The sequence below is a fragment of the Erpetoichthys calabaricus genome, chromosome 1 (assembly GCF_900747795.2).
Source record: "Erpetoichthys calabaricus chromosome 1, fErpCal1.3, whole genome shotgun sequence".
In the NCBI taxonomy this organism is placed as follows: Eukaryota; Metazoa; Chordata; class Cladistia; order Polypteriformes; family Polypteridae; genus Erpetoichthys; species Erpetoichthys calabaricus.
The window spans coordinates 289114737-289131601 of NC_041394.2; the positions used below are offsets into that span (position 1 = coordinate 289114737).

A 16865-nucleotide genomic window follows, 5' to 3' on the forward strand; every position below is an offset into this window, starting at 1 on the left:
CTCTAAGGTGCCCAAAAATACCAAAAAACAAAAGTGAGGTCACTTTTAATGAAAATGTGGTGTGGATTGTGGGAGCTCCCTTGAGCTGTCCCCTAACATCAATACAGGGGTTCAAACATGATTAAAACAAAAACGTTTTAATAACAAAACCTAAATAAGAAATACAGGATAACAGTAAAGTACAACAAAATACAGAAAATAATAAACACCTCTGCCCCACTGGACTTAACTAAATAGCAGTAACCCCTGTCTACTCTGTACTGTCTACTTCCAGTATGCTGCTTCTCAAACCTACCTCTGACCAGATGAGCTCTTGTCGCCATCTGCCTCCCAGTTCTAAGCACCCCCCAGCAGCACCCATGTGAGGCTACAACACATCACCAACTATTGGACTTGAAAACCTCCAGTTAACATTATGGCCAGAACCTATAAGGGTAATGCTCCAAGTTTAACTTCACAGTGGTATGTGGAGCAAAGTGAAATGCATCCTTCAGAACCAGGCACAATATCTTGTAAAGATTCTCACAGCAGAAATGGGAGAAACTTTCACTACAGCAATTGCCTGGGTTCTTCGTGTAGCTGGCTGTTGATGAAAAGCTCATACTAACACAATTCATACAATTCATTGTTGTATAAAATATCTACTCAGGAATATAAACTCAGAGCACTTTCTTGTTGGTTTTTGACTCATGCTAAATTACTGCTAAGATAGCCTGGAGATTTGTGCAACCCTATAATTGAAAATGTAGGCTTCATCGTATGTATTGATTAAACGATTTATTGCTATGATATGGAGTGAAAGTTCTTGATGCTGCTGTGTTGACTACATTTGAGAACAATAAAAGTACTATCTATCTATCTATCTATCTATCTATCTATCTATCTATCTATCTATCTATCTATCTATCTATCTATCTATCTATCTATCTATCTATCTATAATGACTCTTCTGAAAATAATATTATAAATAATATCCAGCAGACATTTATGTTTATGATCTCTAAAAGCATCTCAGTAGAAGCCCTTAGTATCAGAAGTAGCTTGTAGAAAGACAACAAATGCTGCAACTGATCTGGTGTTAGACTGTTATGCTTTCTATAATGAATGTATGAGAAGCTGAAAATCTAAAATAATCAAAGATTAAATTTTAGCCACAGGGAAATTCATTTATATACAGTAAAAGGAGTAGAAAACACTTGAGAACAATAAAGTTAATCTATCTATCTATCTATCTATCTATCTATCTATCTATCTATCTATCTATCTATCTATCTATCTGTCTGTCTGTCTGTCTGTCTGTCTGTCTGTCTGTCTGTCTGTCTGCTTGAAAAGTCAAATAACCAAAATAGCTTTTTCTGTATGTCACTGTCATGTTTAAGAAAACATTTTCATTTTTATTTTATTTTCAACTAAATGATCGAGGGGGCGGCACGGTGGCGCAGTGGGTAGCGCTGCTGCCTTGCAGTTGGGTGATCTGGGGACCTGGGTTCGCTTCCCGGGTCCTCCCTGCGTGGAGTTTGCATGTTCTCTCCGTGTCTGCGTGGGTTTCCTCCGGGCGCTCCGGTTTCCTCCCACAGTCCAAAGACATGCAGGTTAGGTGGATTGGCGATTCTAAATTGGCCCTAGTGTGTGCTTGGTGTGTGGGTGGGTGTGTTTGTGTGTGTCCTGCGGTGGGTTGGCACCCTGCCCAGGATTGTTTCCTGCCTTGTGCCCTGTGTTGGCTGGGATTGGCTCCAGCAGACCCCCGTGACCCTGTGTTCGGATTCAGCGGGTTGGAAAATGGATGGATGGATGGATGATCGAGGTACAAAAGAGCATCAAATGACTAAGTCCGCTCATATTCTTCTATGAATATATGTGTATATTAAGATAGGCCACAACTGAAGTGCTTTGTCTGCTTGTATCCTCTGCATCAACAAAGACCGAATTTGAAACATATTTGGAGCTTGTGTTAATGATTACCATGCTGTTGAAGTGTTGGTGATTTGTACAATTCATTCAGTTTTGTAGATATGAAATACTGGCCTTGTGGTTAATCAGTGCATAAATCAAGGACAGTGGAGCCTCCGAATCTGATGAGTAAACATTGTAAGAGTCTTCATTCAGATTCCAGAGGTACACAATTCTCAGATGTGGTGTTGTCATCAAAGCGTCCAGGAACAAATGTTTTGGTTTGTCCCTTTTCAATACATTGGATAATGATGAAAACAAAATGCTATCTGATAAAAAACTGTGACTTTATTACTATGTAAAGTAATAAAATCTAAAGGACTACAGCATGATGTGACTGGATTAAAAATCACTGACTGAGAAGGTTTCTGTTATCTTTTATATCCTAGCTATTTTATAAGAAAAACGTCTATATAAGTGTAAATGTAAGTAGGCCTGTTTTTTGTGGGTGGACATGTTGGCACATTCCCTAGATTTATTTATTTGCTCTGTATTGTGATGGAACAATGTGTTACTTGAGTAGGTGGGCAGGAGGTGTTTCATTAAACTGCACAAATCAGTGCAGGGTAAAGCTGTTGGGTATTGTGACATCCTGATAAGAATCTGATGGCCAGTAACATGGCTGTACTAATGATGACCGCTAATAAAGCAGAATGCCAGCCAAAACAGCACAAAAAAATTAAACAACAAAGTAAGTAAATATAAAAATGAAAAATACACACCAGAATTGAATTTAAGACATCAAAAAAAAAACAAAAGTAGTAATAGATTATCTTAAAAAAATTACAAAACACATAAAAACAGTTAAAGATTCCAAATTATAACAATGCTATTGCATCACCATGTTGTTGGTTTTCTTTATATGTGGTAACATTTTCAGTCTTTATTTTCTTGGCCCTAGCCATACTGTTTAGGACAATGTCATCTATTGCTGGTCATAGGTGTGGGGTGCTCCATTACATGTGATGTCATCATGTGGTGGTATTTGAGATGATGACATTGTAATTTAAATGTTAACCTTTTAAATTAAAAATCCATGTGCCTAAAATTAGTTTGAAAAAAAAAGTTATTTGCTTAGTCAGGAAATTTTGCTTTGAACTTCAACCAGGATTTCTGTCAAGAATCTTAAACATTTCAGTCCTACTGGCGCTGACCTTATGCTATCCTTTCAAACTATTCCTGTTACACAGCACTTTTTTGTCTTCCTTTTCTGCTCTGTAACTATTTATCGTATCCTTTTAGATGAGCTTTACCAAACTTCTCATTACAACAATGACTTGTCCATGGTTTTGCCTTGAATCAGAGGTGGTGATATTCCAAGTGTCAGATACAAAAGCCTTCAATGTCCTGTTCCTTTGCAACTAAGAACATTTCAAACACATAAATTATGCCTCTTCTATTGTTACACAATAAACAGCACTTTTCTCACATTTGCCATGGTGATAATTTGCTTTTCACTTTAGTTTCATTATAGTTTTTACTGTTTTTAAAATATTTGTACAATGGTTTTGCCTACATATTGCTTACAGCCAATCTATTCAAACTATTACAAGTTTAAAGACTGAGTTTATTTCAATTAATTAAACATTTTCTGATTTTTGGTTTTGTTTTTTGACATTAAGCCATATGTATGTACTGTATTGCTCAATCTGTCTTGAAACATCTAATGTGACACTTATTTTAACAATCTGGTCTGAGCTTTACCTTTCTGGTGTTTTTTGTTCCCTTTTGGGATGAGTCTCTTTATGGGTCCTGACCATCATTACCGTTTCTGCTGTTGGCTTGATATGTCATTTAAGTCTGTGTGTTTATTTTGGTGTTATAGTCTCCTATTATCACACCTTTTTCAGGTTGGCTTACTGAATGCAGTTACAGGTTGATCAATTAAGGACTGAAGTTTGAGTACATAAAAAGTTGGCAGCTTCTCTTCTCCAAGTTTCTCTTGGCAGGTCATTAAAGGCTATGCCACCTGGGATTACAATAGATTTGAAGAAAATTGCAAAGAGCTTCACAAATTGTTAAAACAACTGAATATTTTTTTAAACTGAAAAACACATAGAAGAATGAACTCCGTTAAATGCAAAGTTTCACACCAAACATACATCTATTGATTCACCATGTTTGACCGATTGGCCTCTGTCTACCACGTGGAGCAGTTACCCTAACTTTCCACTTCCCAAAACCAGAACAAAGTGCTTCATCTCTCTTTTTGCTCTTTTCAAACTCTCTCTTTGAAACCTATGTTTTCATTTCTCCTCACCAAAAAGTTTTTTTCCCAGTTTAATTGCTGACTCAAGATTGAATATCATAATGACCATCCCATTTTGCTTGAAAACCAATCCAAGAGTTATCCCTAGGGACATTGACATGTCTACAGAGTGTTCAGGCCTATAAGGTAAACTCCTGAGACTACTGAAACCAATTCACGAGACGCCCTTAATACAGCCAACCTGTATAGCACCTTTCAGGATGTTTGCTCTCTGTATTTGTCAGAAAGGTCTCTCCAAGTCTTTTTCCTTTTTATCAAGGTCTTATTAAAGTGTCACACACCCAGAGCTAATCCTGCTGTACTTATCCTTAAACAAAGACAGCAACACCTTTTATTTAAGAAACATTTGATGTCATCTGACAAAATATAGGAAGCATCTCGGTCTCCTTCAAAGTATGGAATGGCTTATCAATCTCTCTTTGGTTGGTTTTTTCATCCTTCATTATTGTGGAAACATATCCCTTATGTGCTTTACGTGAGTTTCATAGACTTTTATAGCGCCACTGAGAGTGTGAGACGTGACTGACTGGTGTGTTAATAAATGAAAAGATGAAGGGGGAGCACAGGTCAACAAATAATAGTCTCAACTAACAAGATGTGGGGCAGAACACCTACTCTGTTCAATACTTGCATGGACTGGGTGTTGCGCAAGGTCGTGGAGTCCAGCAGCTGTGGGTAATCTGTTGCTGAAGGAAGATTCACTGATGTTGACTTTGCTGACGATGCTGTGATGTTCGCGGACTCAATGGAGGCTCTGATTGGGGCTCTCGAGAGACTGAGACAGGAGTCTTTGAGTGTCTCGGCTTGTGAGTGTCCTGGATAAAAACTAAGATCCAGGCCTTTAATGACCTCTTAGGCACAGCCTGTCTGCGGAGAGAGTGTTGATCTTGTAAAGAGGTTTACTTACCTCGGTAGCGACATTCATGTCTCAGGTGACTCTTCCTATGAAGGCAGTAGACGGATTGGGAGAGCATGGGGTGGTCATGAGGTCATTGGAAAGGGGTGTGTGGCACTCCCAATATCTATGCAAAAGGACGAAAGTCCAGGTCTTTAGAGTCCTGGTGCTTCCTGTCTTGCTATATCGTTGCGAGACATGGATGCAATCCAGTGACCTGAGATGAAGACTGGACTCCTTCAGTACTGTGTATCTTTGGAGAATCCATGGGTACCACTGGTTTGAGTTTGTGTCAAATGAGCGATTGCTCATGGAGTCCTGAATGAAGCACATTACCTGCATTGTGAGGTAGTGTTAGTTACAGCACTATGGCCATGTGGTGAGATTCCCCTAGGGTGATCTGGCTCACAGGATCTTCATTGTTGAGGACCCGAGTGGCCAGACCAGGCTAAGTGGATGCCCACTAACACCTGGCTGCAGCGGATAGATGGTAATTTCCAAAGGGTGGGACTGGACCGTGTGTCTTCCTGGGGGGTTGCCAACCAGGATCCCAAGCTGTTTCGTCATGTGTTGAGTGTGGTAACACGCGGTACCAGTGCATGCTCCCTAACCTGACCTGATCTGAAAAATAATAAACAAATTCAATTTGTGTCCTTTTATTTGAATTTTCTGTATTTCACCTGTAACACTGAAATGTAGAAAGATTATCCAATAAACTGGTGGATGGATTTTTCTACTTACACACCAACTACATATACGGTGTGTGTAAATCACAGCTTAATAAATGTGATATAATATACAGTGTAACAGTTTTCTATGCCTCAGTTTTTTTATATGTTTTATTTAATTGTAATATAGTGGTGACATTCACAAAGAAACAACAGTGTTTTTTAAAGTGTTTCAGTTTGCCTCCTGCACCTCATGCAATACAATCTTCAGTACAGGATTCGTTTCTCTGATCATATTACTGCTGAGCAATACCAAAAGAAAATGAGCTCCTCTCACTGAATACATTTTTAATGCCTTCAGGCTTTTAGGCTGGTAGAAGGATGCAGAATAAACACATTTAAAAAAACAATCAGTAAATAAATCAATAGATCCATCAATTTTTATTCCATGATAATTGTATATTAAATTATATCATTTTATATTATATTAAATTTTATATTAAACTTCATTCAAATTATAATACAGCTTGAATTATAATACAGCTTGAATTATACAGCTTGAATTATAAGGCAGCTTGAATAAACCAACATATTACGACTGCATATTACAAGAGCAAATGCATGCTATGTCTAGAAACTCAGATGAAGCTACGTTGTCAGATTTTATATTGATCTTAAATATAATTTCACTTTAATAACAATTGTATAGAACAATTATTCAGTATACTAGCTGTGCTACCCATTTAGAATGGGTTAAAATGTAAATAATCAACATGGACCTCAGCGTAATGTTTGCAGTACCCCATGCAATGCATAAGTCAATTTTATATGCCATTTGGTATGGGATTTGTAAAGGCAGTTTTAAGGTTTGTGATGTGCCATCTTTTGGAATGATGAAGACATAGCAATCAAACAGACACACAGCCAGATACACAGATTGACACCCAGACACATCCTTTTATTAAGTGGATTGATAATAGTCTAGAGAATTCAAAATAGTGCATAGGCACATATGTAAGAATCAGAAAGTACATTCTAGAAAAGAGTGCAGAATGTTAGGAAGCATCAAGGGCAAATGTACCTTGTAGAAAATGGTTTTAATTTATTTATATAAGCATGAAATTGAAATTTATGAAGGAATTTCAATTTTCCAGCCTAGCAAATCTTCACAAGCATTTACTTCTCCATGAATTATAAATAAGGAATATGGAGTGTACAGTAATCATATGATTCATGATTAGTGAGAAGATAGTTTTAGTGTCTCAGTATTCATAATACTCTAGGTATACAACAGCACCTTTGAATATCACTGCTCCAGATGAAAATCTGTTACTTGTTGAATCTGGACCTAATATGAAAATATTTATGCCTTCAATATCACTCAGTTTAAGTGCTGTCATTTGTTTTCAATGATTTCCAATGCACAGTATTTATAGATTGCAGTAAATTCAAAATACTGCCTAAGCCCTTATTTGGAATAATCTTCTTTCTTCTGATTTTTATCTTTCTCTTCACATTGCTTACTCCATATTACCCTGACAGCTAATTTATTTTTTTGAGCTTTTTGTTACTGTAAAAGTTTCATACTTTATGCAGATCTTGTAGCTTTGCAGTACCTACTGTGGTAAATGCCCTTCCGTGTTAAAATTCAAATCACCTCAAACCTGATCTTTTTTGGCATATTAAATTGGAGAATTTGAATTTAATTTACTTGTAACCAACTATTCTGTAGTTACTGAATTGATGGTGACTCTGTGATGATGTTTGTTAAGTGCTAAATTGTATCGCAGTTTAAAAGACAAATACACTAATACTTAAAATTAGTCCAAAAATGCATTGTGCTATTATTATTTTTCCATCTTGGAATGTGTTTTTGTTAATCCCCTGGGAATTGTATAGAAATCTTTAGTAGGCATGTTGCAATTCCACTGCTTCTTAAAACATTTCATTGAATTATATTGGACATTTTAATATGTAGTGACATATTCCTTATTGCTATCCTAGAACTTGGTTTATAAAATAAGCTGCTATGAAACTGTATGTGGAATAGCAGTTGTGTAGTTGAGAACAGAGAAAGGGCTGCTGAAAAAATTGAAAAGTTGGTAATGAAAAGATTTTTCTAATTCAGGTTCAAGTTTATTGTCACTTCACCTCTCTCGAGCACCAGCATCAGCAAGTGTTATTAGCATATTACCTGGATGACTTCTTTCACAAAGGAACTCCAACATAAAAGTGGAAAACGTTTTTATGTTCAACTTGTTAAAAAGAGAATTCTCATTTTTTATATTGCCATTGTCTTAAGAAACAATCTGATGTGTTTGGCATATAATTTTTAGATATTCTATAATTAACTTTTGATATTTTTTATATATTTCCACATCTTGTTTTTCATATTTACATATTTCATATTTGTCTTGTCATGCCTGGATTACTACTTTCATATCTGCATTGCACTGGTTGATATGGATACCTTCCTACTGTATTGTCCCCTGGGCACATGAATTAATGGTTGGAAACCCAGCTACAACTTCCACAGTCAGAAAGGACTAGGGAATTCCAATGACTATCCTGCCAGGACTCCCTAGCACCTCAGATGTCCCTTCTGTCCTGGACTCAAGAAACATATTAAAGGGCCTGCAAACCCTCCAATTAATGACAAGCAGGGAGCCTTTTATTGCAAAATAGATTTCCTTGATGCCCCCTAATGGTATGGGGGTACATCCTGGCATGGCAGCCCTGGACTGGAGATGTCAAAAAAAAATACTGAGCCAAAACTGTAAAAAAATGGGACACCAATAAACTAAATACACTGAGCTAATTTGTAGCCAATAAACAGACAGAAAAATGCTAGAGAGTCTGAAAACTAAATCACCAAAATACTAAGAGAGTTGTGTTGAGATTATCCTGAGATTAGCTGTCCCAACATAACAAGAAAGCAGCAACCGCAAAATAATGCACCACAAAATGGTAGCACCTATAATGAAACAGAATTAAGACATAAAAAAATAAGCACACGCTGAAATTTTTACTAAAAAATAAATAATAGAATCAAATTCTGAGCTAAATAAACAACTCAAATAGAAAACGAAACACCTGAAAAAGTGCAACCAAGAAAATAAGAAAAATTGGAAATGATGCCCAATCATAACAAGATGTTGTCACTTGTAATGATCACACTGGTGGTGCACCTGCCATCTGGGCATCTTACTGCCCAAGTCCTGTTCTGCTCTCTGCCAGCATTACTGTAATTACGGTCCTTCCCAGAAAATCCCTTACAATGTGTGCAATGTAGCTATTAGTATTTTAGTTTGTTATGTTACTGTCAGATTGACCTAATAATTATTTATTGTATATTTAAAGTATATTGTTAAAGTTAAATTAATTTTTGTATTGCATTTTGTATTTATAATGGTCAGAATTCAGCCCATATGTAAAACCTGATATAGTCAAAGTCACCATAAATAGCATTATTCGAAGCAACTACATTGTTTTCTATGCTTTACACTGTTCTGAGCCATACTCTAATTTTAATTATCCTAAATTCATGCAACTTTTTAACTGGTAATTTACAGTAGGCTGACTGTAAAGTGCACTTCGTCTTTGTTATTATATAGTAAATACATTTCAAAGAAGTCTTAAATTTCTACAGGCTTTCCTCCACTCTTAAGGGGAAGGCTGCTAAATTGTCTGTTGCTTGTTTAGGCTTTTTCAGGAGAAGCATTACGAAGAAAGCAGTGTACTCCTGTAAGAATGGCGGGAATTGTGAAATGGACATGTACATGAGAAGAAAGTGTCAAGAATGCCGACTTCGGAAATGTAAAGAAGTGGGAATGCTTGCAGAATGTAAGTTGGAAGCAACCACAGCCAGTAAGCACTTTTGGGATTTTGCAAAAGTGATCTTTTGTGATATTCAAGCACGAGAATGTTTAATCTAAAAAGAAATCTCTACTGACCCTTCTCAGAAGTGAAACCAAACAAGTATTGTTTTATCATTAATATAAAGAATATGATACAGTATTCAGGGAACTGGGCTAAAATATTGAGAAAGTAACTAAAGTATTTGCATATTATTGGCAATTAATTACTGTATATTGATTTATGTGATATTGTTTTAGCAACTAGCTGGACATGACTGCTAGTCTACTTTATTCATTGTATTTCATTTGCTCTATCTATTTTGAATTTTTGCACATTCAACTGAGTATCCACAAAAGAAAATATAGTAAAAGGCAATTTACAGTTCATAATACAAAGTAAAAAGGTAAGAAACATTTTGGTTGATGGCTCAGCAAATGAACAACTGAAAGTAAGAAGAATGGTCAACAGGTTCAAATCCAAATTGCTAAATAACACAACCAAACTCTGAGGCTGACATGATGCGGTGTGCGCATCAATTCATGACGTGCAGTAGATGCCGCCATCTTATGTAAATGGGATCTGACTTTGTTTAGTTTATTGTTTTAGCTTCAAGTTGCTATCATCAACTCTGAATTCTGGTTTTGCTACTAATTAAGCATGGGAAATGTGCTATATAAATAAAATGTATTATTATTATTATTATTAATTAGGAAAGATTGATCTTACCCCAAACCTAGTTTGTTTTTTATTGTTTAGTTTTGTACTTAGAAAACTCCTTTTTGTTATATATTGATGCATCTACTGACAACACCATTGAACACATTTCATTTAAAGATAACAGGATACTAGTGTTTGACAGTTATGTAGGCCATAGACACGCACATACACTGACACACAAAGAGACTTTATCGGAGAAACTCTAAAATTGTATTTAGTGAAGTCTAAAATGAGTAAATCTATCAAAACGTTTACATTGTGATTCCATTCCACAACTTTCTCTCTTATCACACTTGTACAAAGCTTGAATCTATTAAAAACTTTTCATCTTTCAACTTATAGCTTCTTCAGTGGTAACAGTTATGCTCCAATGTGACCATAAAATAACATCAAAACTGCGCCTATTTAAATGTTGTGTTAAATTTTTGGGAGAAGATCGATAGGAAGAAGAGCAATGTAATCATGAAGATTGTTCTTCTACAGTAAAGGGTTCTTCCATAGTCTAAGTGCAATTCCCATTTCCATTATCTAGAGCTACTCAAAGGTTGTTTGTAATACTTGAATTAAAGATTTAACAGAAAGTAGAGTTGAAAAAATACTGTACACTTAAAACACATTTAATACAGTATTTGTTGATCTCAGTTAGTTAATGAAGCATGCTGGGCTTATGAATGATTTTATAAGAAGTAATGCCTTCGTTTTACCTGGTTAGAATACAGATCTTCAGTTGTTTAAAATTATAACTGAACTTTTGAAGACAGTAGCGAGATCTGCTGCCTCAACTCGCTCAGCTTTTAATGCTTATATCAATTTAGGAGCTAATAATATCAACTTTATTTTTCTCATGGTCACGTTCAGAATTTTAACAACTTCAAGACATGCTAGGGTGTACTGTAATTCTGTAACTATAACACAGTACACAAATCATTTTTTTTAAGAATAGATAGATAGATAGATAGATAGATAGATAGATAGATAGATAGATAGATAGATAGATAGATAGATAGATAGATAGATAGATAGATAGATAGATAGATAGATAGATAGATAGATAGATAGATAGATAGATAGATAGATACTTTATTAATCCCAGGGGGAAATTCACACCAGCTTAAATTTAAATTTAAATTTAAATGCCAACCAGCTTAAATTTACAGGGTGAAATGTCCTTGTGTACCTATTGAAAGTAGCATGAACTGTACACTGGTTGAGTGTATTTTTCTTTACAACAAAACCCATGTTCCATCAAAAATCCCCAGGCCTCAACTGACTCTGTTACTTTCACATAACCAATTAACTCAGCATTTAGTGAGGTAGTGGAAGTTGGAGGGAATAGGTGACAGAAGTAATAAAGAGAAAGATACACAGTATCTTTCTTCTCTTTCCCAGCACAGTGCAGAAAAAAGTCCGCTGTACTTATTGCAAGTACACAGGGATGAGGTATCTTATTGGAAACAAATGAATCTGTCTTCAGGTGACCTTGTCCCTTAGTGTATTTATAATGCTGGTACAGTATATTTAGAAAGTCTATGCTATCTAATTCTATTTCAGTAAGTGACATCAACCATGAAAACAGGCTGTTCTCCTTCAAGATACAGCCATTCATTTGTGAAAGATGGGAGGATCCAGTGTTATTGTTCGCTAATGAAATTCAACCAGGCTTTTCTTCTAAGTGCTTTGGGGGCCAAATCCACACTAGTATTAACAAACTGACTGCTGTTAGCTGGATACAGACAGCAATGGGATTAAATCCTGTGAAAGACAGGTCAATTTCCTATGTTCTGCGTGGGCAGGATGAGCCTAGGAAACAATGACAGCTAGTGTGTCAAGCTGCCAGGCAATGGAAACACCAGACAGCTAATGTCACTGTTAAATTGCACACAACATGTATTTTTTATAAAAATATTGTAATTACCATACATTTTGCAGATCTGCTGTTCAAGCACTTCATTTTTAGTTTAATAAAAAAATGTCTAGAGTCCTGATGGAATTATTTTTGGAACTAGATTTATTTCATTATCTGCAAGGAGGTCTTGTGTGACAGTTTTATGTGAATTATTTGTTTTACTCTGTTCAGGAAATCTGTTGAGCAGTGTTAGTTTACTTGACCTTTCCATGCAATATTGTCGAGAGCAAAGCAAAGAAGTTTTTCTTTGAATACAAACAGGCATATTGTATGCACTCTCAATATAAAGTGACTCATTTTCTTAATAGACAAGCAATATTATTCATGTTTACCATTATTAATCGATGATCTTGTCTATTATAAAGGCTGTTACCACATAACTACTATACAACAACACATCTCCATTTAAGCATCTTGCAAGGGGTCTAATTTATTTTTGAGTCAACACCCGTCTTTACAAGTTTACTAGCTGGCTTCAATAGTTTAATTCAGTTACCTTTATGTACGCAAAATTTCCTGCCTTCACAAATAACCTACCTGAAGTGGTTTAAATTCAGTTGCAGGGAGTGCTGGAGCCTGTCCCAGCTAGCATCGGGCACAAAGCAGGATGCCAGTCCATCACAGGGTGAATACACACACACCCAACAAAAACACACTAGGGCAAATTTAGTGTTGCCAATTCACCTAACCTGCATGTCTTTGGATTGTGGGAGGAAACCAGAGCACCTGGAGGAAACCCACCCAGACACGGGAAGACGTGCAAACTCCACGCAGGGAGTACAGAATACATGAACCCAGGTCTCCTTACTGTGAGGCAGCAAAACTTAAAAACTTAAATAGGTCACTTCCTTCTCCATTTACTTAATAAATACCTCAGATGCTAATCAACTTATTCTTCCTAGTAGAGCTCACCACAGAAAGGTGCCATGTCCAGATATCAATTTCAGGATGTCTTTAGTGATGTGAATTCCTTAAGTCAAAGGGAAGCCCATGTTTATGTTTATGGCAGTGGATACTAATCAATCATTTCTTATTTGCAAAACTGTCTTTTGGCACTCTTTCCTTATTTCTTTTGGATCTACATACTGAAACCTACAGTAAGTTATATCTTTCTTAAGAATATATTTTATTCAATTATTCAATCAGAGATTGACTACATGGTCATTTCTTTGTCATTCTGATAACAGGGTTTTGTTTCAAATAAACCAAAAGAATCTGGAAAAAGCACTTCACCACAGTATTAAAAAAGGAATAAAATTTTATTTGTATCTTTTGCATTGAAGGCCTAAACAAAGTATGGATTACCAATAAACACTTTTTTGTGGCTTTACACGAGACTACAACAAAAAATATACTGCAGATCAATCAGAGACTGAAGAGCAGATCCATACCCCAGCCTTGAATAAAAGTTCTATAAAGCAGAGGCAGTTACATAAGATGGCAGATCAGAATTATTTCTGCTGAAGAATACGGGCCTCTCTGTTCAAAAAGATCAACAGCAATCTGCATGAAGTTACACATACTGTGCAAATGTTTCATTTGTGATCAAGGCAAAGATCAAAACTTCTAGGATGGGAAGTTTGAGAGGAAATTTGGGAATTTGTTTCATAATTTTGAGCTAGAATGTTCTTCTGCTTATTGGGTTAAAATAACTTATGTTATCTTTTTGTTGACTAGGATGACTATTTAGTTAATTTTGCATTATTAGTGAGTTTTGTTCAGTTTTTTATGCTACTAAAAAAAGAATTCTAAAATCAAATTGTGAGCTTTAGATTTGCAAGGTACCCTTAAAAATTCTCACGATATCTAAAAATGTTAATCTGTACACTATGACCGGTAGTCTAATGCTTCTATTGCAGTTTTAAGAAAATGATCATATTTAGCAAGGGAAGGACTAATTATTATGCTGTGATCTACACTCAGATGCAGATAGCTTTACAGTATGTGTTGATATTTTCCTTTACGTCAAGAGAGTTTAATTGACCTGCATGCTGTGTAACCCATTGTGCAGAGCTCTTTATTGTTGTGGAAAACTGTCTTTACTTTCTCTAATCAGCAATAAATATCATTTATAGTCAATCTGAGCTAATCATTTCTCACACAAATGATTGTGTCGTGACTAAGCACAATATTACTCTTTTTGTCTCCTCTAACTCCCTTATTCTCTATTTATATCATATTGTAACAGGCTATCCATCCATCCGGTAACAGAGCTGCTTAATCCGCTTCAGGGTTACAGCTAAAGGAAACTTATCTTCGAAGCATTTATTGCAAGTAGCTCTGGTAAAACAACATGTAATGGAACTTTAATTAACAACACATGAGCTATTTCTACATATCCGACTGGATTTGATATTTTCATAAAGGGAAACAGGTTTCAAAGTTCATGGGTTTTTCATATGTAATTTAAAACTTTGCTGGTAATTAAATGTCATTTCTAACAGCATATTATGTTTTTTTCATTTTTATTCCACTGACTAAATGCTGTGTTTGACAGGCCTACTTACAGAAATACAGTGCAAATCAAAAAGGCTCAGGAAAAACACAAAGCAATCTTTTGAAGAAAGAGAAGGTGAATCTGAGGAGTTGGAAGGTACAGATACCAAGCAAGTCACATCAACAACTAAGGTTTCTAAGGTAACTCAAAATACTTATAAACTGTATACATACTGGATCTACAGTATATCCAGTTATATTTGGTCCTACTTAATACAGTTCTAAGTTATGGAATTATAACAGAGAAAGAGAAAACAACAGGAAAAAATAAAAAATAAAATGTTATTCTTACAATAATAAACTTTGGATATAGTACCTTCATTTCTCATAATTTACCTTTTTATTATATTTGTCTGTTGTATAGGAGAAGGCTGAACTTAACCAGGAACAAGAAACTCTCCTCAGTTACATTGTAGAAGCCTACAATAAATGTCGCATTCCACAGGATATGGCAAAAAAATTAGTAAGTCAAGCACTTAATTTTTAACATTTAACATGCAGGATTTTATCAGTGTATGCCTTGTATTACATGGAAATTAGGATAGCAAAAACTAACTAACATAGTCTGTGGTGCTGGAATACAATTGTTAATTTAGCATTTATACCAGAAATTAAAGCCAACAGTAAACTCAACAGAGATTCTTAGGATTTGCTAAAGAAAAAATAAGCTTTACAATGCATATAGAACACTACAACACACCAGTGCTAACCATAAGAAATATAAATAATATGAGAGTAACTATGAGAGGGAAATTAGAAATGTCAAGAGACAAGCAAATAGAGAAGGATTCTGCCACTAATATAACTGATGTTCTTTTAGCAGAATATGAGCAGGGATCTATCTATCTATCTATCTATCTATCTATCTATCTATCTATCTATCTATCTATCTATCTATCTATCTATCTATCTATCTATCTATCTATCTATCTATCTATCTATCTATCTATCTATCCATCCATCCATCCATCCATCCATCCATCCATCCATCCATCCATCCATCCATCCATCCATCCATCCATCTATCTATCTATCTATCTATCTATCTATCTATCTATCTATCTATCTATCTATCTATCTATCTATCTATCCATCAGTACTCTTAAGTGATGGTATTTTCTATTTTACCTTTAATGTCTCCTAATATTTGTATATCTCTTCAATGTTTTTACTCTGCCCACTAACAACTTTGTAAATTAATAGAATAAAAAAATGTATATTTTATATAATATTCAGCTAACCTACAGACTGTATAGAAAAGTGTAACTACTCAATTTATATATTAAATATTAAAGCCTCCAGTTTTCTGTCAGAAAAGGTTTAATACCCAGTTAATCTTCACAAAAAATGTAAGAAAAGCAAACTCCATACTGAAGTAACTCCTAGACCACCTAGCTTAGGAGAAAAAGCATAAAAGTAAACACTGGCATAACGTTTTGCTTTGATATCAATAAAAAAAGTGTTTTTAAAAATAATTTGAATTCTAGGATATAAGGCCATAATTTCATTCATATTTATTTTATATAGAAGATGGTTTTGTCCAAAGTAATTTTAGATTCCTTTAAGTTAATTCAGCAATAAAAGCAGGAGGTGCTTTGTTAGAAGTAAGAACTGTGATATTTTGAGAATTCAAAATTAAATAGATAAATGAAAATAAATCAATCCAGATAAAGACTAACTTTAACAATTTTCTCCTGTTCAGCTTCAAGATCAATTTAGTACTGAAGAAAATTTTCTTTTGCTCACAGAAATGGCTACAAGCCAAGTGCAAGTGTTAGTGGAATTCACCAAAAAGTTGCCTGGTATGTTATTTCAATTTATTTGCATTTATTTCATATGTTTCCTTTAGTGCCTTTTTTGAAGAAACACAAGGAATATGCAAGAATACAAAAAAAAAAAAGATAACACTTAAGGTATTTGCAAAAATCCATCCATTGCTCATATACTGCTCTGTGACAATTCATTAACAAAAGCTTATTTTGGTATTAGTAATGCTTACCAAGCTCAGTAAAATGGTTACAATCTGGCCTACTAAAATAATGTTTCTCTTGATAGTGCATACTTCAGTAATTCAGGATTGTATCATTGTATGCCTTGTATTACATA

The 16865-nt window shown here is 35.1% G+C and overlaps 2 protein-coding genes across 3 annotated transcripts in view; one reads left to right on the forward strand and one right to left on the reverse strand.

The window, feature by feature from the left end:
* The window catches only part of LOC127528026 (craniofacial development protein 2-like), a 1148403-nt gene that overhangs the window by 395564 nt on the left and 735974 nt on the right, over positions 1–16865 (reverse strand). The window lies entirely within an intron of this gene.
* Positions 1–16865, forward strand: part of nr1h4 (nuclear receptor subfamily 1, group H, member 4) — a 79959-nt gene that overhangs the window by 40364 nt on the left and 22730 nt on the right. For both annotated transcript variants that reach the window (XM_028816365.2, XM_028816374.2), the window contains 4 exons: positions 9485–9625; positions 14761–14900; positions 15124–15222; positions 16462–16561. In XM_028816365.2, the coding sequence (XP_028672198.2) occupies positions 9485–9625; positions 14761–14900; positions 15124–15222; positions 16462–16561 (480 nt within the window). The remainder of the gene's footprint in view (positions 1–9484; positions 9626–14760; positions 14901–15123; positions 15223–16461; positions 16562–16865) is intronic.